This window comes from Impatiens glandulifera, chromosome 2 (genome assembly GCF_907164915.1).
Source record: "Impatiens glandulifera chromosome 2, dImpGla2.1, whole genome shotgun sequence".
NCBI classification, from domain to species: domain Eukaryota; kingdom Viridiplantae; phylum Streptophyta; class Magnoliopsida; order Ericales; family Balsaminaceae; genus Impatiens; species Impatiens glandulifera.
Genome location: NC_061863.1, coordinates 12,620,933 through 12,643,467, shown reverse-complemented (window position 1 = coordinate 12,643,467; position 22,535 = coordinate 12,620,933). Strand labels below are relative to the sequence as shown.

Below are 22,535 nucleotides of genomic sequence, written 5' to 3'. Positions count from 1 at the left end.
TCTATATCTTTTCAATCATTAAATTACTTATTATTAACCAAAATACTCTTATTTTATTTATATAAAATTTAAACATTGAATTAAACAAAACTTTATAAAAATTCAACCATAACCTACTTTTTCATAAAAACTAGATTTTTGATAAAAACTTTCAAATATTAACCAACATCATACGAGAAAGGGATGGTTCAGCAGGTGAATGAAAAGTATTGAATAATCTCTAATTTTTAAAAAATCTCCAAACATCATATAAAATATGATGAACTAATTGTTTGTTTTGGAACCAATGTTTATTTGAAAAGCTCAACAGAGAGTCCATCACTTCTTCAAAGCTATAGTACAACAACAATAACAAGTCACTAAGGAAACTTGCTAAACCATTGTTCTATGTCAGTCTGTCAGTTATAAGCACTATTTATTAATCAATGCTGCATTGGGTTTATTAAGATTTAAGAGCATTCATCTCCTCTTCAATTTATTTTCAAATTTCTCAAGAATTTGCAACATTTATTCAGCATCTGCTTTGACTGTGTACGTTTCTAAAAGAGGAAGTAGTTGCGAGAAAGTGGAAGTGTTGATGCTGGGGGACAGGTGAGGGGGACACCATCTGCTTTGACTGTGTATGTTTCTGGATCAACAGTGATATTTGGAAGTGCATCATTTAGTTTCATGTCAAGCTTGTTCACCTTCCTAACATTCCCTACTGCTTCCACCCTCTTCTCCAGTTGGTATACCTTTTTTACACCACTTTCTTTAGCCACCTGTTTCTTAGTTTTCAGTAACAAAAGTTACAGGCAAGTTTGGAAGTTGTTACAAAATAAAGACCAAGATTGAGTGACATGCCTTACTGACGAAAGCAATTGAATTGGCACTTCCAGCCTTACCAAATGCTCCAAACATAGGCCTCATCATCACCTGAAATAATTAATTGCCATCAACAATCATATCATCATTTGATGTTTACTCAATATGAGTAAGAGTAGGTGCAATTTAACAAATAAATATTTCACTTTGTTAATGGCCATCAACAATCATATAATAATAATTTTTATGATTACATATATTATTTTTGTTTTATTTTTGAAAAAGGTTAATTTTATTTAAAAAAAAGAGCAAAAATACGTTCAAACGTTAGAAAAGAAGAAAAAAACAATAAATAAGAAAATAACGTAAAAATTTTAAATGTCATCAATAAGATCGAAAAATTCTCATCCCGTACAAGCCTTTTTTTCAGATTGAAGCGAACACATATAATATGAATCCTCTAAGACGCGTATCCATAATTTTTCCCTTCGAAAATTTTTCTATTTCTTTCTTTCCAGATCGTCCACCACATGATGAGGGAAATTGGTTTTTAGTCATCCGCGATGTTGTTGCTAGAACTTCATTCAATCCATTTGAACCAGAAGTTGGCGAGTTTTGTTGGTGTATCCCATTAAAAATAAAAAAAGTTCTGCAGAAGAGCCCACATGCTCTTGGCAATGTCAAGATGCAGAAAAATATGATAAATGGATTTTTCACTCCGTTATCAACACCATTTATAGAGGAGCAAAGTGTTAAAAAGGACAAGTCCTTGATTCTGAGTCCGTTGTCAACAACGTCAAGCTTCGTTGTGACATATCTCGCAAAATGAGTGATTTTAAAAGAGTTAGAGTTGCCCCAAAGGAAATTTCTAATGATTGTGTACATTCTGCACCAATATAGGGATAGGGAAGAGTAACATAGTGAATGTTGAGATTGTAGCAAGGGAAAACCTTAAAGAGGACCAACCTACCGCCTTTAGAGAGAAATTTGCTCTTTTAAAGAGTCAACCTTATTCCCATTTTCTCGATGATAGGATTCCAATTTTCTTGCAACTGAATTTGGCGCCGAGATATTTGATGAGAGAGAACCGATTCTAAACCCCAGAGTGTCGGCCGATGACTAGGTGTTAATCTGTTAGAAACATTACCAATGAAAAAAGTTCAAACTTTTCTCTATTAATCTTCAATCCTAAGCATTCCTCAAAAATAATAAGAATCTTCTGAAGAGAATGAATATTTATGTTGTAGACTTAGTAAAAGACAAAGTGTGTCATCAGCAAAAAAAAAAAATAAGTGAGATATGTAGTTGAGTCTTATGGTCATTCCATATTAATTCCCGTGAAAAGACTAACATTGATGGCTCTCTCGAATAGTTTTGACATATCTTCCATAACCACCATGAAAAGAAGGGTGGTAAATGATTCCATTGTCTAAGCTCCTCGAGCTTTTGAAAAACTCAGACATCGTGTCGTTGATAAGAATTGAAAATTTAGGTTCAGTAACACAAGTTTTGATTCACCTCTTCTATTTCACTCCAAACACATCTTCTCTAGAAGAGAAAAGAGAAAATCTCAACTAACGTGATCAAAATCTTTTTCAATATCAAGTTTACAAAGACATTTTGTCACTTTCTTTTATTAATAGAGTCAATGCACTCATTTGCAATGAGAGAAGCATAAGTGATCTGTCTATCTTGTACGAACCTCATCTAGTTAGGAGAAATGAGTTATGGAAAAAGAACTTTGAACCTAATAGCTAAAATTTTCGTCAAGATTTTATAAAAACTCGTCATAAGGCTAATAGGTCTGAAGTATTTGAGTTCCTTAGCCCCATGAATCTTCCTAACAAGGACAATAAAACTATAATCCAACATTTCTCAAAAGAGTCGTAGCATGAAAATGTTTAAACGAGCTCAAATATTCCTTTTTAATAAATTCTCAAGATTCCTTAATGAAATCGATTTTGTATCTATCCAGATCAGGTGCTTTGTTTCCATCACAGCTTGTGATACATCTTGTAATAGCTTCCTAAATTTCTACAATTGTGAATTCACAATTCCTACTCAATAGATGACTTTGGTTGCTCGCTAATTTTGTTAAAATCGTTTTCTCCCAAAATCGAACTCTAGCAAACAGACTCTGTGAGAAGACTCACATAGAAAGAGAGAATAGAATCCCGAATGGAGTTCGACTCGATGATCTCAATCTCGTTCACCTTAAGGATAAATATTTGATTATATTTTCTTCGAAAGTTTGCAAAGTTGTGGGAAAATCTGGTATTGGAATCGTCTTCCTCCTTAAGCTATTTACACCGTGATTTTTGTCTTGTGTTATCTTCTTTTCATTTATAAAGAAAATCGATTTTTTCCATGAGGATGGATCTACTAGAGATTTTAGCTTCAGTCAGATCTTCATCTTCTTTCAATCTGTCAATGATATCAATATCTTTAAAAATGTTAGTAATGTTAAAACGAAGGAAGCTAAAGTTGACTCGCCTCTATTCTTTAATGAAATTTTTGTAATTTTTAAGTTTAAAGGAAATGATAGACGATGGTCTCCTCACAACTGGTGAGTGATCCATCCACCACTTCCCCACATTCGACACAAAATTATGATCCGAGAGAAGAACATTTTTTAATCTAAAAGATGGTTTAGGTTGGGAGGTTTGGCCACAGTTTTGAAAAAGGGGTTTGAAGTCGAAAAGACGTCTCGTTCTAACATATTGGCTTGTTTGGTGGTAAAGGTTCTCCCATACGAAGTTGTAAAGAAATCTATCGATGCGAGACATACTTCCATTGCTGCTATCGTTTTTCCTTGTAAACTTGGCACCCTTGAGAATATGTTCAATCAGAAACGAGTCTTAGTGAACGTGTTGAACAAGTCCATCTCGATTGTGAAACTACTTGAGTTTTTTCTTTTTTTCTTTTGCTTGGCGCTTTAACCAGGTTGAAATCGCCACAAAAACACCAAGGTATAAGAGATTGATTTTGTAAATCATATAGATCCTGTATAAAAGTAGGCTTCTTGTTATAGTCGATTGGGTCATAAACAACACTGAATGCTCAAATGTTTCCTTTGGTGAAGCACTTACTTAATGAATAAAATAGTTTTTTCCTTGCTTGAAAGAGATCTGTGTTCCAAACAACAAGGATTCCGCCCAAATGTCCATTAGCGTTTATATTCACTCATTTAAAAAATGTGTTCTAGTTAAACCGGCAAGGAGACTTTCCTCGAGATTAAAGACCATTGTTTATTGGAGGGAAATAATGTCGCAATTACAAGAGTTAATGGAAGAGAAAACAAAATTTCTTTTCCAAGGGTGGTTCAAACCCCTAAAATTCCATGGGGAAATTTGACAAAATGACCCTACAAATGAACTAAAATGAGCGGGTGACCAACGCATAATTTTTAATGCGCTGGTGACCACTTCATATTTTTTGACAAAATTGTCCCCGTTGCGAGACACAACCGCCGGTTGCGAGACGCAACCGGATGCCCCGTGAAAAGTTCACAATCGCGAGACGCAACTCTAGTTGCGAGAAGCAACCAGCAGGCGCGAGACGCAACCGGCAATCGCGAGATGCAAATTTTTTTTCCAGTTGCGTCTCACGAATGCCAATTGATTCTTACAACCGGGGTTGCGTCTCGCGATTGTGGACTTTTCACATTGCATCCGGTTGCATCTCGCAACCGGCGGTTGCGTCTTGCGACAGGGACAATTTCGTCAAAAAAATATGAAGTGGTCACCAGGGTATTTAAAATTATGCGCTGGTAACCAACTCATTTACCCCTATTATGAGGGTCATTTCGTCAAATTTCCCAATTCCATGAGATTATCTTGTTTAACATAAGGAACCTTGGGTTGATTGAGATTCTAATATCTCCATTTCAGGTGATGATTGTGCGGTAACGATCGTGTCAGTTGCCTCTATAAGGATCGCAGTTTTCCTATCGTAATCGGAGTTACAAATCCATTCCTTAGACATTTATTTTAGGGTATTTGATGTCTTTTATCCTCTATCTACGACTTCAATGTTAACGGTATTTGCAAAATTCATCATATCTTCAAATTTCCCTTCGAATTCGTCGACGGTGCTTTTCTGAGAATTGTTAACATCGAGTGTTGTCACCTTCACTAGACTAGTTACTTTTGGGGGATTCGATACTAGAAATAAATAATCAACCTTCCAACATTTACATTTTTGTCATTCTCAATAACCTATTTACCTTATCAACTCGCTAGTAAGTAGTATTATCAGTGTTCTAAATGGCGCTCAAGGCGGCCGGCCGCCTAGGCGATAGGTGGGTCCTACACCGCCCCGCCTATACATGAGGCGGTCTGTTAATTATTTAATTATTTATTATTTTTAATTAATTAATTTCTAATATTAATATATACATATAAATTTAATAAATAAAAAACTCTTACCTTCCCCTTATTCACTGTTTATTTAAAATGACTCTTTAACTATCATTTATTCACTATTTATTTAAAAATTATTTAGTATGTGGGAAAATATATCAATAAAATTGGACCTCAACACTATGTTCAAAACAAAAGCCCTAACAATATTTATATAGGCACATCATAGAACTTTGACAATTATGAGGAAATATATTAAGAGAAGAGATATTGTGAGGCTGGGGTGACTAGATTATATTTAAATTTAAATTTATTTATACTTGTATAGTGAAAATATTTCAACCGCCTAGGCACCCGAGGCTATAGGCAGTCATTTACCACCTCGTCACCGCCTACCGCCATTTAGAACATTGAGTATTATGTCTTTCATACCTCCTTTTTGCCTCATATAATATTATTTCATGTCGACACTACCCCACTCCATCCAAACTAATGCTACTACTAACTAAAGATGTTTTATGACTTTTCACCAAACAATTTAAATCAATACTACAATTTCTCACCGGTTCAGGAGTTGGGATGCTCGCATTTGGATCGCCTATATTGGCCCATGCTATATCCCCACCTTTAATCACCATTTCAGGTTTCGCACCAAAGAAGGATGGTTTCCACATTACAAGGTCAGCCAACTTGCCCACCTATAATAAAAAAATATAAATAAAAAACCTAAAACACACAATGTAGTTTCTCCTCCCTTGCATTCTTTAATTATACATGGAGTTGTGTGATCTAAGTGCTTTTGACATGATATATAAAATTCAATTTGAAAAACAAGTGTATCACTTGAGTGACCAAAAAATTATTAGCTCACTTTCTTTGTATGCTCCTTCTCAGTCAATAGATAATCTACTACATACCCCGCAACATAAACAATATCTACACTTTTAGACTTATTAAATATCATCATTATCTCTGAAATTGGTTACCTCAACAGAGCCAACAAATTCAGAAAATCCATTAGCTATAGCAGGGTTTATTGTGTACTTAGCAATATATCGTCTGATCCTGAGGTTATCATTCTCTGATCCTCCTCCTGGGGATAGTGACCCCCTAATTAACTTCATCTTGTGAGCAGTTTGCCATGTTCTGGTTATAACCTGGAAAGCACGATACTCACTAGTATAATAAATATAGCAGTAACTAAGGAGTGATAGAAGTGTAAAGGAAGAAAGGAAATAAAGAGGAACCTCTCCGATGCGTCCCATGGCTTGGGAATCAGAAGATATAATACTAATTGCTCCCATGTCATGCAAAATGTCTTCGGCAGCAATTGTTTCAGCCCGGATACGTGATTCAGCAAAAGCTACATCCTCTGGAATGTCCTTATCTAGATGATGGCATACCATCTGCAACAACATTCAGAATAAATTTCAGGAAGACGCTCAATTTGAAGGCATGCCATCATTTGCATTTTCAAGGTATTTTTTCCATACTAGCATATCGAGGTGCTCATCAATGGTATTGGAAGTGAAGGGCCGCGTTGGGTTTGTCGATGAAGGAAGAACATTTTTTAACCCACAAACTCTGATTATATCCGGTGCATGACCACCGCCTGCCCCCTCACTTCCACAAAAATAAAAGATAAGAAGAGTTATCAACTAACTTAATGTCAATATGCTTTCTCGATCATATTAACTTGTATAGAAGGACCCACAGTCCCACAGGTTTGCAAAACTAAAATTTCCATCAATGCAGTTCTCATACCTGTGATATGTATGGATTGTTCTATTTTTAAATGATGCAATTGTATGCTCCACAAATCCAGATTCATTCAATGTGTCCGTGTGGATATTAACCTGGCCCAATGAAGCAGGAGTTAGATTTCAGGAAATATATCTACACAACCCTTTAACCTCATCATATCATCTCTACAATGTAGAGAAGAAACAAAATCACCTGAACATCATATAATTCTGCAACACTTAAACAGTTGTCTATGGCAGCAGGAGTTGTTCCCCAATCTTCATGAAGTTTAAGTCCCATTGCTCCGGCATGGATAATTTCATGAATCCCATCTGGTTTTGCACTATTACCCTACAAGAGTAAGTGCTACACAATTAATGATCACAAAGAAAAGACACGTGCAAGCTGCTAGGTTTGCTAAAGAAAAATACCTTGCCCGTGAATCCAAAATTTAGTGGCAAATCATCAGTTGATTGCAGCATTAACTTCATATGGTGGGGTGCTGGTGTGCATGTAGTAGCACGTGTTCCATCAGCAGGTCCTGTTCCCCCTCCCACTAGTGTTGTGATGCCTGCTTAGGATAACAATCAAGAAATCTTCTATTATAAGTGTCCCCTTCTCCCCGTTAACTTTTTTCTTGTTTCTCTTGATCGCAACAAAACCTATTTCCTGTTAATTAGGGTTGCTTATATCACTCATATTTCTCCATTGTGCTAGGTCATGGAGAAATACATGCAGGAATCAAAAAGTTCATTGGATTCACATTACACCATCACATAAAATTATTTCCATTTTACAACCTGTTATAATTCTGTCATTTATGTGATTATTTTTGTCCATGTGAGCAACTTTCTAGTGCTTGTTAATAATGGTGAGAAACCATCCAAAAATATCATATATGCCTTCTATCTTAGGTTGGATTTTGGAGCTTACCGCCTGATATCGCTTCATGAGCTAACTGAGGGCATATGAAGTGCACATGACAGTCTATAGCCCCTGCTGTCACGATCATACCTTCTCCAGCAATAACCTCCGTGCTAACCTGAGTGGGGAATAGGTTATCAATAATATTAGTATTACCTGCTGTCACGGTCATTTTGTAAGTAATTGAGCATTTACCCCAATAATCATATTCGGTGTAACACCATCCATGATATCTGGGTTTCCCGCTTTGCCAAGAGACACAATGATCCCCCTTTTAATACCAATATCTGCCTTGAAAATTCCTGTATAGTCAATTATCACTGCATTTGTCACAACAGTATCCAAACACTCAGTTGGTGGATATCCAGAAGCCTGTCCCATCCCATCTCTAATAACTTTTCCACCTCCAAATATACATTCATCGCCGTAGATAGCAAAATCATTCTCAATTTCTGCAAACAACTCAGTGTCACCAAGGCGAATCTTATCACCAACTGTTGGACCATACATATTAGCATAGGCTTCACGAGATATTCGATAGGAGAATGCAGAGTTCTCTGCAATAATGCCTTCACTGCAGAAGAAATTTGTCATCATTTGTTTATTACTACTATGGCAACTAGAGATATATGCAATCAGTAAAGAAGTGCTCCTCAACCTGGCATTTGGTTCAACTTTGTTCCGGAATTCTTTTGTAAGTGCAGCTTCAGTCACTGCTGCTACAGACGCATCATCAATAGGGCCATCAACTAGATTGTTTCCACCTCTAATTACTTTCAGTCCCCCAATACTTACCAGAACAACACTCTTAGTATCTCCTGGCTGCAGATTTCATATCAACATGTTAAAGTCACTCCTAATAAGATGGAACTGAAAAAGAATATAAATATACTTACAATACCAATTCAACATGGCTTGATTATTGAGTTGTTAACAACGTTTATGTCATGTGTTCAAGACTAGGTGTAGACATTGTTTGTATTATTAGAAGTCGCATTCCCTACTACTTTATTAATACAAACTTACATTTACAAATATATATACATATGTATATATATTAAGTTTACTTACTTCCATGAAAAATCTCTCAAAAACTGTTGGACAGTAAGGATTTGCAAAAATATTGAGGTTTGACCATGCATATCCATAAGGAATAACAAGATAGGAGTTTTTCTCAGTTTCCAAACTGACTGTCTTTCAACATAATCTATTCAAGTTTTCTTATCCTCGTTATTGCAAAAATGAGTGACCTGTTCAGTTGAGATAAGGACACAATTTTATTATAAATGTGGAATAATCTTTTTTTTCAGTAATGCAGTTCTGAGGAATATGAAGGCTTCTCAATTTGGATGGAGCCACAAATAAAGTGTTTCACTGAATTGGAAATAACTTATGCATTTGAAACTAAGGCTGATATTTCCGAATAAACTATTTATCAAGAAATTTGTTTCCTCTTATTAATCTTTTTAACATTAAAAGTAAAATATTTTGGAATATGTTCATGTTTTGCTATGCAAGTTTACAAGTTATCAACTATCATATTTAGGCATTTAGCTTGTATGCAAATTTCTCAAAAAAGGTAATGAGCATGAAATGTCGTCAAAACCAGAAAACTGGAAGTCAATTTCACGTTTATCTTCCACATACCATGATCAATTTGAAGAAATAAAACATGACGAACCAAAGTATCAATTGAAAAGAAAGGGAAAAGGAAACCCGAAGGTGCAGGCAGGTTAACTATCATGGGATAGTCCTACCTCGAATCTTGTTGCTGTTCCTGCTGGGATATTCAATCTCATACCATATGATTTCCTTCGGTCAAACACTAGACAAGGGTTCACCTCAATAAAATGATAATGGCTACCTACCTGAATAATTACAAAAGAATTATCATCCAACCACCACTTATCTGCGTGATACAAACATAAATTCACTGTTATATAACAATTCACTTACCCTTTCAAAAATAGATAACAATTCACTGGCCTAAACATGACAAGTGAACAGTATATATTCATTACCTTTAGGAGGCAAAATATGACACTTATCTAACTACAGCAAAGAGAAGAAAAGGGAACACCTATGGGATGGGAAGGTGCGGATAAAGGTATTTAACTGCAAGAACTAATATTTTAAATGTTAGAACATTTAAATTTAGTCTGTCATTATTACCTTGCAAAAACTAAAGAGAGAAACATATGGCAAATTTTCAAACAAATGTTGATAGAAGCCTATTTATTTACAAACAATAAAAACATAAATTACATTAATCCCCTTTAACCTAACACACTCACAAAATAAGTGAACTTGTTTTTAAAAATTGTCCAATTTCTAATTACTTCAAGGGTTAACTTTATTTTACCACACACAAGAGTCATTATTATGTTAGTACTCAACAGGCTACAACTTCGATCTGGAAGAAATCTATGAAAAAGATAGTTAATAAAATAAAAATAAAAAACGTCCAAAAAAAGGTTCCTCATAAGCAACACACTAGTACATAATTTGTCACCTGAATCGGCCTATCTCCAGCATTTGTAACAAGCAAGATCACTGCTTTCCGACCAAGATTGAGCGTAATAGATCCACATCTGAAATTTAGTTCACCCGGAATTTTATCCTCTTCCACTGGCAGAAACTTGTCCAAGGAAGGAACTGCAGGTTGAAAATTTACATGATATAGAAGGATTTTTGCAATATACAATTATATTAGCGTTGAAATGATCAGTTATATTAATGACATTCAGCATGGTGACAGATCTTAAACGAGAAGGGTAAAGTACCTGGAAGAAAAGAACCATGCAAAGCTAGTGCCAAATTTCCATTTTCACTTGCTATAGCGTCATGGATGGTGACTAACTTTGTTCCATCAGGAAATGTTCCCTCAACCTAAAAAAAACAACAATCAAAATAATTGAGTACATATACAAGCAAAAGAATAACATAAGATCTAAAATGTTATATGATGTGAATATATGATAAGAATCCACACAAGAGTTGCATGAAGTTCTCAGAGATGAAAAAGAAGAAATAGAGGACAAAGATCACAATCACATAGACCAAAATATGATGCCAAAAATTGTCTTAACAGTTGTATCACGCAGATAAAGACCACCTGTAATCAACAAATAAGTAGAGAACAAACAAGTAAATCAAACAATAACCAGGATTTCTATTTCCAAGTTTATTTTGCTACAAGGGTAAGGACAACAGTACTAAAAAAAAAACAGTACCTGCACCATATGCAAAAGGTGAGGAACCACTGGAAGAACTTGCCTCCTGTTAACAAGATAGCATTTTGAGTGCTGTAATGATCAGCAGCAATGATACATAGTGCTTGTTTCTTGTAAAAGATGTTAACAACTCTCTTTTCCCAAACCAGCGGAAAGCATTTCCAATTGCAATATCATTGCGGGAATTTAATAGATGACTGCTATAATAATGTAGAAAGTTATTTTACTAGTTTAATAAACTCAACATGGTAAAAAAGTCCAGTGCACTCAAGGTGACAAAAAGATAAATTATCCCTTGTCCCTTCCTATCTCTTGCAGAACTATTTGCATTATCATCTGGGACTTGCAAAGAATTGCTTGTAGTTATGAAATAGGATTAAAAAATTAGTGTGAGATCATAGAATTAGTTGAATTTCAAGCAAAGCTTCCTATGGTAAAATTATCTTTTTGTGGAAGGAATCGACCTCCTCACCGTTGCATTGGGACCAATTAAAAATAAGTATATATATAGCATTCAAAGAAGTAATCACATTTACCTTCCTAGCAACTGTCTTCCGAGGTCCATCAATTCTGCCACACTCTTATTACCATCACGGATGAACTCCAAAATCTACAAGAGTACCAAAAACACGTAATCATAAGAACAGCAAAATAATAATATCTATAATCATAAGTAACATGAATATTCAAAATAATCACCAATATTTGCTACACTAGCATAGAACATTCAAAATAATTATAAGAACTACATATAGATATCAATTTTTTTCAAGGGAACAAAACAAAGTACCTGACTTGCTATAAGTGCTACAGCTTCAGTATAGTTTAGCCTCTGGCCACGAGCAAGACGCTTCTGAGCTAGGTACCCAGCATTATGCAGCATAAGCTTCTCAATCTCTCTTGGAACCAACTTCATTTCTTCTCCCTTTGTTTGAGGTCAGTCCACCTACTCGTTTAACATATGCAATTAGGATTCTAGAAGAATCAAACTAGCACCTAAACTTAACAATGATTTCAAAAATTTCGATAATGAGACGTCAGAGAATAAAAACTTATCTCAATTACTTACTTAGATCCCTCTTCTAGTCTAGCGGCAACAACCCTTCCGCGGCAAGTTCAAGTTCTGCGTATGTATAACCAGTTATCCATTTTTGGAGTTAAAAGTCTGGACTCTGGACTGAGGTAGGAGAAGATCACGGTTGGAATGAAACGACCGATTTAATAGCGGGGAGGGATAGAGAGAGTTGACATGAAAATAGAAACAATGTAAACAAACCTTTATCATTTATTTAGCAAATATCGAATTTATAAAAAAAAAAAAATAATCAAAAATTCCTATTTTAGGATTGGAAAATTTGATGAAATGCTCTAATAATTGTTAAGTAGGGAAATGATCGCCGCAAAAAAAAAAATTGTGCAAATCACTGCTTCATATTTTTCGGACGGAAAATATTTTGCCAGATGTGACGGAACCCTAATTCGTCGAGTGTGTCGTCGCGTGACGAGCGTGTCTTCGCGAGACACGACTGTGATCGTGAGACTCCAACGAATTAGGATTCTGTATTCGTCGAGTGTCGTCGCGTGACAAGCGTGCCGACGCGAGACGCGACAGCCATCGTGAGACTCCAACGAATTAGAGTTCCGTCGCGTCACGCCACAGGGTATTTTCGTCACACAGGTGAAGTGGTCATTTTCGCAAGTTTTATTGGGCAATAGACATTTTTCTAAATAAAGACTTTATTATGGTCATTGATTAAATTTTCTTTAGGATTAGGTTTGGGTTGAATCCAATTGAATTCAAGTTAAAATTGATTAAGAATTATACCCAATCAAATGTAACTGCTTATAAAGTGTTCATTTTCTTTTGGTTTATTTACCTAAATAAACAATAATAAATTCTAAGTGTTCATCTTCTTTTGGTTTATTGACCTAAACAAACAATATTAAATTGAGTGACTCTCCGGATCTTATGTCACCAAAACTGTACGTGACTCTGTTCCAGCCAATCAAAATTTAAGTTGAGTGAATTTAAAATAAATAATAAAAATTCAACCCGGTTATTATTAATAAAATTGATTGAGACATAAAACTCTTAGAGCCTTGTTTGATCTTCAGGTTATTAGGATAAAACCCAAAACTCAACCATCACGTTTTAAATTAAATCAATTATTTTATTAATTAAAATCCAAAATTATCCTTTAATTAAATATTTTATTTTATATTATTAAAAAATAATATTAATATATATATTTATTTTATTACATTATAAAATTTATTTTCATATAATTTAAATTAAAAAAATTATTTCATTTTAAAAAATTATTTTAATTATATTAAATAAAAATAAATTCAAAATATAAATAAAATTCTAACAATTATATTATCTAATATACCATTTAAAATTTAAATTTATTTTAATAAATAATTATACTAAAAAATAAAATTAAATATATTTAAATAAAAAATATTAATTAATTTATAAATATATCTTATATAAATTAAATATTTATAAAAAAAAATTATTTTTTATAAACTAACTTTAAACTAACCTTCTAAATAAATACTATAATAGATTTGTTTGATTTTTGATTATTATATTAAAAAAAATATTTCATTTAAAATTTTATATTAATTATATTAAATAAAAATAAATACACAATATAAATAAAATTCTAATATATTATATTATCTTATATAATATTTAAATTTTAATTATAAAATTTATATTTATTTAAATTTTAATTAATGTATTAATAAAAGTTAATATTAATATATTTATAATTTTTAATATTTATTTTATAAAATTTTATTTAAAATTTTATTTGAATATAAATTAAATTAATATATTTTAAAAATGTATTGAGAGAGAAGAGGAGAAAGGGATATTATTGGTAATAAAAAATAAAAAAATTAATTTTTTTCTAATTTTATCAAAACAAGATTACTTGGGATGAAGTTTCACTCTAAATTTGTTTATTCTCAAACTTCACCTAAGAATTTTTTTCTATATAATAATAATTATAACAACTAGGAAGATAAAATATATGGTTACAAAATATAATGTGTTATTAGTCTAGTTGGTTAAATAGTTGTAATTATTTTATTAGGCTGTGAATTCGAAACATATCTATAGCATTTTAATTTTATTTTTAACCGTTTTAAGTTTATGGACGGATCAACACAGAATTCGATCCAAATATCCATTTACTCTCACATATATATCAAATTAACCACAGCTCTCGACCCGGCAATCCGGACACTTTCAAAATTAAGCATCATTATATATATATATATAGATTAGTTAGTTAAAAATGTCCCGCGTTTATCAAATTTGGTGTTGAATTTAAAATATAAAGTATTATTAGCCTAGTTTGTTAAAGAGTTGTATTTGTTTTGATAGGTTGCGAGTTCGAAACATACGTATAGAATTTTTAATTTTATTTTTAACCGTTTTAAGTTTATTGGCGGGTCAACCCAGAATCCGACACAAGTATCCATTTACTCTCACATATATATCCAAATTAACCACAACTCTGGCAATCCAGACACTTTCAAAATTAAGTATCATTATATATATATATATATATATATTTATATATATATATATATATATATATATATATTAGTTAGTTAAAAAAGTCTCACATTCATCAAATTTGGTGTTGAATTTAAAATATAAAAGGTTATTAGCCTAGTTGGTTAAAGAGTTATACGTGTTTTGTTAGGTTGCGAGTTCGAAACATACCTATAGCATTTTTAAATTTATTTTTAACCGTTTTAAGTTTATGGGCGGGTCAACCCAGAATCCGACCCAAGTATTCATTTACTCTTATATATATATTCAAATTAACCAAACTCTCGACCCGGCAATCCGAACACTTTCAAAATTAAGCATCATTATATATACAAATTAGTTAGTTAAAAATGTCTCGCGTTCATCAAATTTGGTGTTAAATTTAAAATATAAAGTGTTATTAGCCTAGTTGGTTAAAGAGTTGTACTTGTTTTGTTACGTTGCGAGTTTGAAACATTTCTATAGCATTTTTAATTATATTTTTAACCGTTTTAAATTTATGGGCGGGTCAACCCAGAATTCGACTCAAGTATCCATTTACTCTTACATATATATCCTAATTAACCACAGCTCTCGACCCGGAAATTCGAACACTTTCAAAATTAAGCATCATTATATATATAAATTAGTTAGTTAAAAATGTCTCGCGTTCATCAAATTTGGTGTTGAATTTAAAATATAAATTGTTATTAGTATAGTTGGTTAAAGAGTTGTATTTGTTTTGTTAGGTTGCGTGTTCGAAACATACCTATAATATTTTTAATTTTATTTTTAACCGTTTTAAGTTTATAGCGGGTCAACCCACAATTCGACCCAAGTATCCATTTGCTCTCACATATATATCTAAATTAACTACAACTTACAACTCGACAATTCAAACACTTTTCAAATTAAGCATTATTATTATTATTATTATTATTATTATTATTATATATATAATATATACAATTAGAAGAGTGTTTGTGTTAGACATAGGCCTTCCAATAATGTTCCAAGTCATGCAACTACTCATCCCTGTTTGGAAACTCTTTTAGTTAGGTATATATTAATAAATTTAATAATATTTGTTTGTTTAATTTCAAAAAACAAGTGAATATATGTCCTGATACTTTATCAAAAGAGTGAGATCAATAATATGAAATATATATTAAAAAAATAACTCAATTATACATATTCATAACTAACTTTATTTTAAAACGGATAGATTAATTCAAATATAAATTCGATTAGTTGATTAATTTGAATATTTATAATTAAAAAATAAATAAATAATAAGTTTAGTAACATTTCTCAAGTTCATACATCAAACCTTTTAATTTATTATAACTTTTTGTTTTTCAAGTATATAAAATAATTAAATTTAATATTATCAATTAATAACGAATAATTTATAAAAACTATTTGGTTAATAATTATAAAAACTATGTAAATGTGTTATTTTTTTATTATTTGAAATGGACAAAAATATGTTTAACATTTTTCACATTCAAATCTAGAAAATAAATTATTTAATATTTTTTATTCATCTCTCAATAATGGTCTAATCAAATTTTAAAAAATATAGACCATAGTTTAAATCATTATCCTTTTTTTTTGTTTAAATTGTAAAAGGTTAGCTCAATTCTTCCAGAATTACATTATTACATTATACCTTAACTTAAGTCATTATTAATATTAATATAAAATTAGACGCAATTTTTTTATATATTAAATAAAACAAAAAATTATACTTTAATACAAATTATAAAATGATAATGTTACGGATAATATAGTGAAATATTTTGACTAGTTTCTAAAAATATATATATTAAGTTGGAAATATTATATTTGGGGGCAATAGGTGTAATATTTTTTTATATATTTAACTAAGTTTTATATATTTCCTTATTATAATTTTATTTGAAATGGTTCTTTATACATGTATTTTTGTTTGAAATTATTCTTTTTACATTTAATTTTTGTTTGAAATTGCTTGTTGTCAGAACGGATTTAAGAATTCTTATTGGGATGGGCTTGAATTTAAATAATAAATTATATATTCTATATATATATATATAAGATGCTATATTATAATTTTTAAATAATTAAGTTGAGGTTTACGATTTTTTAAGACATAACTCATATAAAATAAAATATATATATATATAGTCTTAGCTAAGTCTCATTAAATATAGAGAGTCAAGTAGTCGTCCATAAAATCATCCTATATTTTATTGCGAAGTTTTGTATTCTCCTCTTTATTGTTGAAGATGTTCGTTCAATAGTAGCGGTAAAAACATATAAGGTTAAAAAACATGAATCAATCTAGTTAATATAACATAAAATTTTCATCAGTCAAACAAAACAAATGTAAAAACCTTCAAATTCTGTTCGTTGTTAAAACTTAAAAGAAAAAAATTGAAGGACTTTCACTTAATTAATTTTGAGTTTTAGAGCATGTGGGAAAAGTTTTCACTAGTTTAATGATTTTTTAAAAATAAAGATATTAATGTTTTTTTTCAAGCATATTGATGTTCAATATTTTATATACCTATATATAATTCATTATAAAATATCATTTAAATAAATAACTGTGTTAAACTCTCAAACTATATTTATATTTAATTTTAAGATAAAGTCATTATTCAAATTAATTGAGTATTTTATTGAACAATTGATGTAAAAATTACAAAATTAAAGAAAAAAAAAACTAAATAAATATTTGTATCAAATCATCAGAGAGCACCAATAATTTAAAATATAATAAAAATTAATGATTTGTTAACTTATACATTCTCAAGTTACACGTTCAATAAAAATTCAAATATACATAAAATTAGTTATAAATATTATATATATAATTAAGTTAATGATAATATTAATTAAAAATATTAAATTAAGAAAGAAAATTTGAAAAATTAAATATTAAGAAAGGAATAGATTTTATAATGAAATAAAATTATATATATATATATATATATATTATAAATTAACTATAGAAAATTAAGAATTAGGAAATATGAATTTGAATTAGTAGAAGCAACTATTGATGTGGAACTAATACACAAAATTATGGTACATGGAAGAACTAGAATTAGAGGAAGTGATTGATACAGTCAACATTTCTGAATTTATTTGATTATATATATATAATACATATATAATATAAAAAAAATTAAGAAAATTAGGGATAGGCTTAAGCCCACCTCAGCTCTTACCTCCATTCGTCTCTGCTCCTTGTAATTATAAATTTAATTTTTATTTGAAATAGTTATAGTTAGGCTCAAACAGTACTAAATAAAGAACATAACACCAAGTTTGAATAATTCTTATTATATTATTATATGGTCAAAATTTGAACCTTCTTGATTTAAAATCATAGTTTAAAATTATAACTATGTTGTGTTTTTAAGCTAAATAATTTCTAAACTAACTAATTAAAAGCAAGAAGACCTAGTCAACCATCAGTTTATAAAATCAATTTTCGTTAAACTAACTTCTAAACTAATTATTTATCGTATTTTTAAAAAAAACAAAGACCCCTAATCAATTATAATTTTCTGAATAATCTAAATTGACTAGCAATTAACTCTTAAAATAAATTATTTAATGATAAAGACCTACTCAAAAATTATTATAAGTCAATTTATTAAAATTAACTTAAAACTAACAAATTATATATTTTTTTAAACTCAACTAAAAAATGTCTTAAATACATTAAATATAAAAACCCAAACTGTTTTAGTTTAAACTATTATATATCCCCTTAATTAAAAATCTGAAATCAATTATTCTTATAATTGAATTGACACCTAAATTGTTTTAAAAAATAATTGATCATTTAATAATATGTGCAATGAGGCTGTATATAGATATCCTATGACAATAGGATCGCAATTTATTAAAAAAATTATATAATTGGGGAGTAAAAAATGAGTGTCTATCAGATGGTAGTATATTTCACAATTAGGTTGAAATGTTTCAAGACAGTTAATACCTCCTTGTTGATGAAAGCCCTTTGCATCTAAACGAGCCTTGTGACGTTCAATGGAACTATCAACTTTTTTTATTTTGAAAAAACATTTACAAGTCACAATATTCTGTGAGGATCGAGGAACAAGAGACCATATCTTGTTTTTAATTAGAGAATTAAACTCATTTTCCATGGTGGAACACCATTTAGTATCTTTATGTTGAAATTTTTAAACTAATTCTATAAATTCCATTAATGAATGGAAATTAGAATGTGATTAATAAAATTAAATCAAATTCACATTAAATTCAAACGTGAATTAAATGGTGAAATTTGATCCAAATGTTTGAATTAATTCATTTAATTTAATTAATTAAAATGCATTGATGACCAATTAACAAAATGTTGTTAATTTGTAGCGTGCCTTACATGAGTTTGTTATTATTATTAATTGTTATGATAATTTAATATTATTATTAACAGATTACAAAAATCATGTAACGTGAGTATTTTAAAATAAATGTCTTTCATTAATTTTGGCAAACAATTACACTTCATTAAGAAGAAATATTAAGGCAAATGAAGAGGCAAACAATGTCAACCGTTGGATCAATTGATGATTTAATTAACTATTTATTATTTCAACAATTTAAATAGCCATTATATCCCACACCATCCAATGGACAAAAATACACAACACTTCATCCTTAATTTTTCTCACTCTAGAATTTCAAAAGCCCTCTTCTTATTTTGTGAGTGTTCTTCGAGTTCTTCGCTCGATATTTTCCGTTGAAACCCGGTGATAGTTTAGGTACGCTGATCAAGTTCGACGAGTAGTGATTTCAGTGCAGAATCACTACTGGATTCGTTGTACCCTGGGAGACAGTCATCTACGATAAAGCTCTAGCACAAACGGGAAACGATGTAACTGTTTTAAGAGAAATGTGTCAAACACATGCCTCGAATCAACATTTTATCTAGTGATTTCGTTCTTTGTAATATTGTATTTATTTAATTTATTTGTAACATCATTTATATATATATATTTCTGTTATTTTTCAAGACAAGATTTCTAACAATCTTAAAACAGTCTCATGTGCTAAGTTATTTAGTAGTTTGTGCCATCGAAATTTTTGTCTTTGATGTTTCAGGAATACGATTTATGATATTATAAACCAGATGATTGATTATTTCGACAAGATAAAGTTGTTAATCTAAAGGAATAGAAGAATCTACAAATAAAAATAAGTCTTTATTGTATATATATATATATAATGTTAATTATTATTAATATTATTTGTATGAAAGCTTACATTTATAAGCTAATATTCTAAAGAAAAATGATGTATATTTATTATACAAACGTCTTCTAGAAAATAAATTAGAAAACAATAATTTATTTTATTTTTAAATAAATGTTTGTTGGTTATTAAAATTATTAATAATAATGAATAAAAATAAGAAAGTAACTAATATGTTGGGAAATTTGATGGAATAACCCTCATAAGAGGGGAATTTCCACTTTTAACAGGTGATTAATAAATTTTTCATTTTTGACCTTTTGCCAAGGCAAAAGGTCAGTTTTACCCTTTATTAAAAAAAAAAAAAATTTTGAATTTCATTCTCCCCCGTCTTCCTTTCCCTCGAACCCAGTTCTCCTTTCACTCCCCCGTCTTCCTTTCCCAGTTCTCCTTTCACTCCCTCTCTCTCGTTTCCAACTTCGACGACGTCCTCTCCCTCGAACCCTCCAGCGAACCCCGACGAGCTCCGACGACAAACAAGAGCCCCCGACAAATACGTCGAATGTGAGTTTATCTTCCCCGTTTCTATCCTAGTTCTCCGTTTTATTGTTTAGGTTTAGTTTTGGGTTTAAAATGCTTCTGTCGAAGGCTGTTGCAGGGTTTTGGGTTTATTGTCGATGGCGACGATGCATTTTCGCAGGCGACAGTGCATATGTCGCAGACGACAGATGCATATGTCGCAGACGACAGATGCATCTGTCGCAGGAAGAATACACTATTCGCCTGCGACAGATGCATCTGTCGTCTGCGACAGATGCACTGTCGTCTGCGACAGATGCACTGTCGCCTGCGACAGATGCACTGTCGTCTTCGAAAAATGTCATATTTCCTTTAAATTAGTGGTATTTACTTTCATTATTCTGACTTATTGATTTTTTGTAGATGGCACCAACCAAATGCAAAAACAAAACTGTAATTGAGAACTTTCCTGGACGTGTTTCATGGAAATCTACTTGCACCTGCTTGAAGGGCTATGAAGAGTCAAGTTTAATTATGGAAAGGGCTATGAAGAGTCAAGTTTAATTATTCTGACTTGAATGTAAACCTTATGTATTTATTTTTGAATGTAAACCTTATGTATTTATTTTTGAATGTAATGTAGTTTGCTATTTTGAATTCAAATATAATATAGTATATATATATATATATAATTAAGCACAAAACATAAATGAAATGCATTTGTCGCATGCGACGGTGCATCTGTCGCAGGCGACGGTGCATCTGTCGCAGGCGGGAAATGCATCCCTGCTACTTCTATTTGTCCTGCTACTTCTATTTGTCCTGCGACAGATTCATTCCTGCATTCCTGAAATCAATCCTGCTATTTCTCTTTGACAACACAACAGATGACAACACTTAAACAGATGATCAAAAACAGATGATCAACACCCAAAAAACAGTTTGATCAACACCCTACCCCAAAAACAGATGATCAAAACCCTACCCAAAAAACAGTTTGATCAACACCCTACCCCAAAAACAGATGATCAAAACCCTACCCCAAAAACAGATGTTCAAAACTCTACCCCAAAAACAGTTTGATCAAAACCCTAAAACAGTTTGATGTACATACAAAAACGGTTTGATCAAAACTCTAAAACAGTTTCATGCCAAAGATTGGGCACTTGATTGTGAAGGTTGTGTAGATTGGGCACTTGATTGTGAAGGTCTTGCAGTAGATGGTGCAGGCATCACTGCTGAGCATGTTGCTCTGTTATGACCTAGACCGCCACATGAGCCGCACCATCTCCGTTCTTTACGAACCTCACCTTGTGATGATCTACGTTTTGTTGTTGGTCATCCTTTCTTAATCTTCACGGGGGGTTTTAGGCAGACTCGTTTCTTGATATGTTCGGGAATGTCCCAAGCTTCATTATGTTGAAAAACTGGATAACATGTCTCCGCATAAGCCATGCACCACGATTCAGTTGAGTAAAACCTGCAAAATTATACAGTGATAACATAAATTCAACATAACATATATTCAACACAACATAAATTGAACATAACTTATGGAACAAAAATTCTCTAACCTTGCGCACAACTCATATGGAACCGATTTCCGGAAACGGGCAGCAGCTAGGGCATGCGTATAAGGAAGACCGGATACATCAAATACCCTACAAGTACATGTTCGACCCTTGAAGTCAACTTGAAAATCAAATTCACCGTCATGCACATGGAACTGAAATCGATTAAGTGGATAAACACTGTAGAATCTAGCATTTTCACCTTCCTCACGTAATAACTTTTCATAATATGGAGATAAATGTTCGTTGTGGTTGGATGATTTTTCTCTTCTATGATAAAACCAATCTTGTATTGTGAATCTTAAATAGTCAGCTAATGTTGTTATGAGATATTTCCTAGCTTCTCTGCACTGACTATTAAAACTCTCAGCGTAATTACTTGTCATTTGATTGTATCGCGAACCGGGGAAAAAAGCACGACTCCATCTCTCCACTCCAATTTGTTCCAAATATTGAGCAATCCTAGGGTCTTTAGTTCTGATCTTGTCAAAATGCTTCTGAAACGTGGTCTCGGTGTATGCACGAGAAGCCAAATCAAACTCAACATGACAGTTATCAGTTTTAAATTTGGCCATTATATTCATTTTGATGTGGTATGTGCATGCCCCGTGAT

The 22,535-nt window shown here is 31.5% G+C and overlaps 1 protein-coding gene across 2 annotated transcripts; it reads right to left on the bottom strand.

Annotated features, from left to right (window-relative positions):
* Positions 1-257: 257 nt before the first annotated feature.
* Positions 258-12,308, bottom strand: LOC124926085 (urease-like). Of its 2 annotated transcripts, XR_007098331.1 has the most exons (19): positions 11,856-12,308; positions 11,602-11,675; positions 11,066-11,111; positions 10,616-10,721; positions 10,345-10,487; positions 9,590-9,700; positions 8,491-8,654; positions 8,028-8,406; positions 7,842-7,950; positions 7,340-7,479; positions 7,122-7,259; positions 6,930-7,021; positions 6,659-6,788; positions 6,413-6,571; positions 6,152-6,322; positions 5,729-5,863; positions 844-915; positions 463-761; positions 258-401 (listed from the first exon to the last, which is right to left on the bottom strand). XR_007098331.1 is itself a non-coding variant. In XM_047466250.1 (18 exons), exons 1-18 carry the CDS (start codon positions 11,979-11,981, stop codon positions 540-542), a joined length of 2,517 nt encoding a protein of 838 aa, XP_047322206.1. In that variant the 5' UTR covers positions 11,982-12,308; the 3' UTR covers positions 312-539. The 2 variants fall into 2 exon arrangements, 1 of the variants encoding a protein (XP_047322206.1); XM_047466250.1 differs by having other exon boundaries at positions 312-761.
* Between the last annotated feature and the right edge of the window lie 10,227 nt (positions 12,309-22,535).

What these genes read in the sequence shown, in the direction of transcription:
- LOC124926085 (XM_047466250.1), bottom strand. Translation starts at nt 11,981, where the DNA reads ATGAAGTTGGTTCCAAGAGAGATTGAGAAGCTTATGCTGCATAATGCT. An exon ending in TCATGAAGCGATATCAGGCG is followed by an intron (nt 7,480 to 7,841) that starts GTAAGCTCCAAA and finishes TATCCTAAGCAG; the next exon opens with GCATCACAACACTAGTGGGA. An exon ending in ATTTTGGATTCACGGGCAAG is followed by an intron (nt 7,260 to 7,339) that starts GTATTTTTCTTT and finishes TTACTCTTGTAG; the next exon opens with GGTAATAGTGCAAAACCAGA.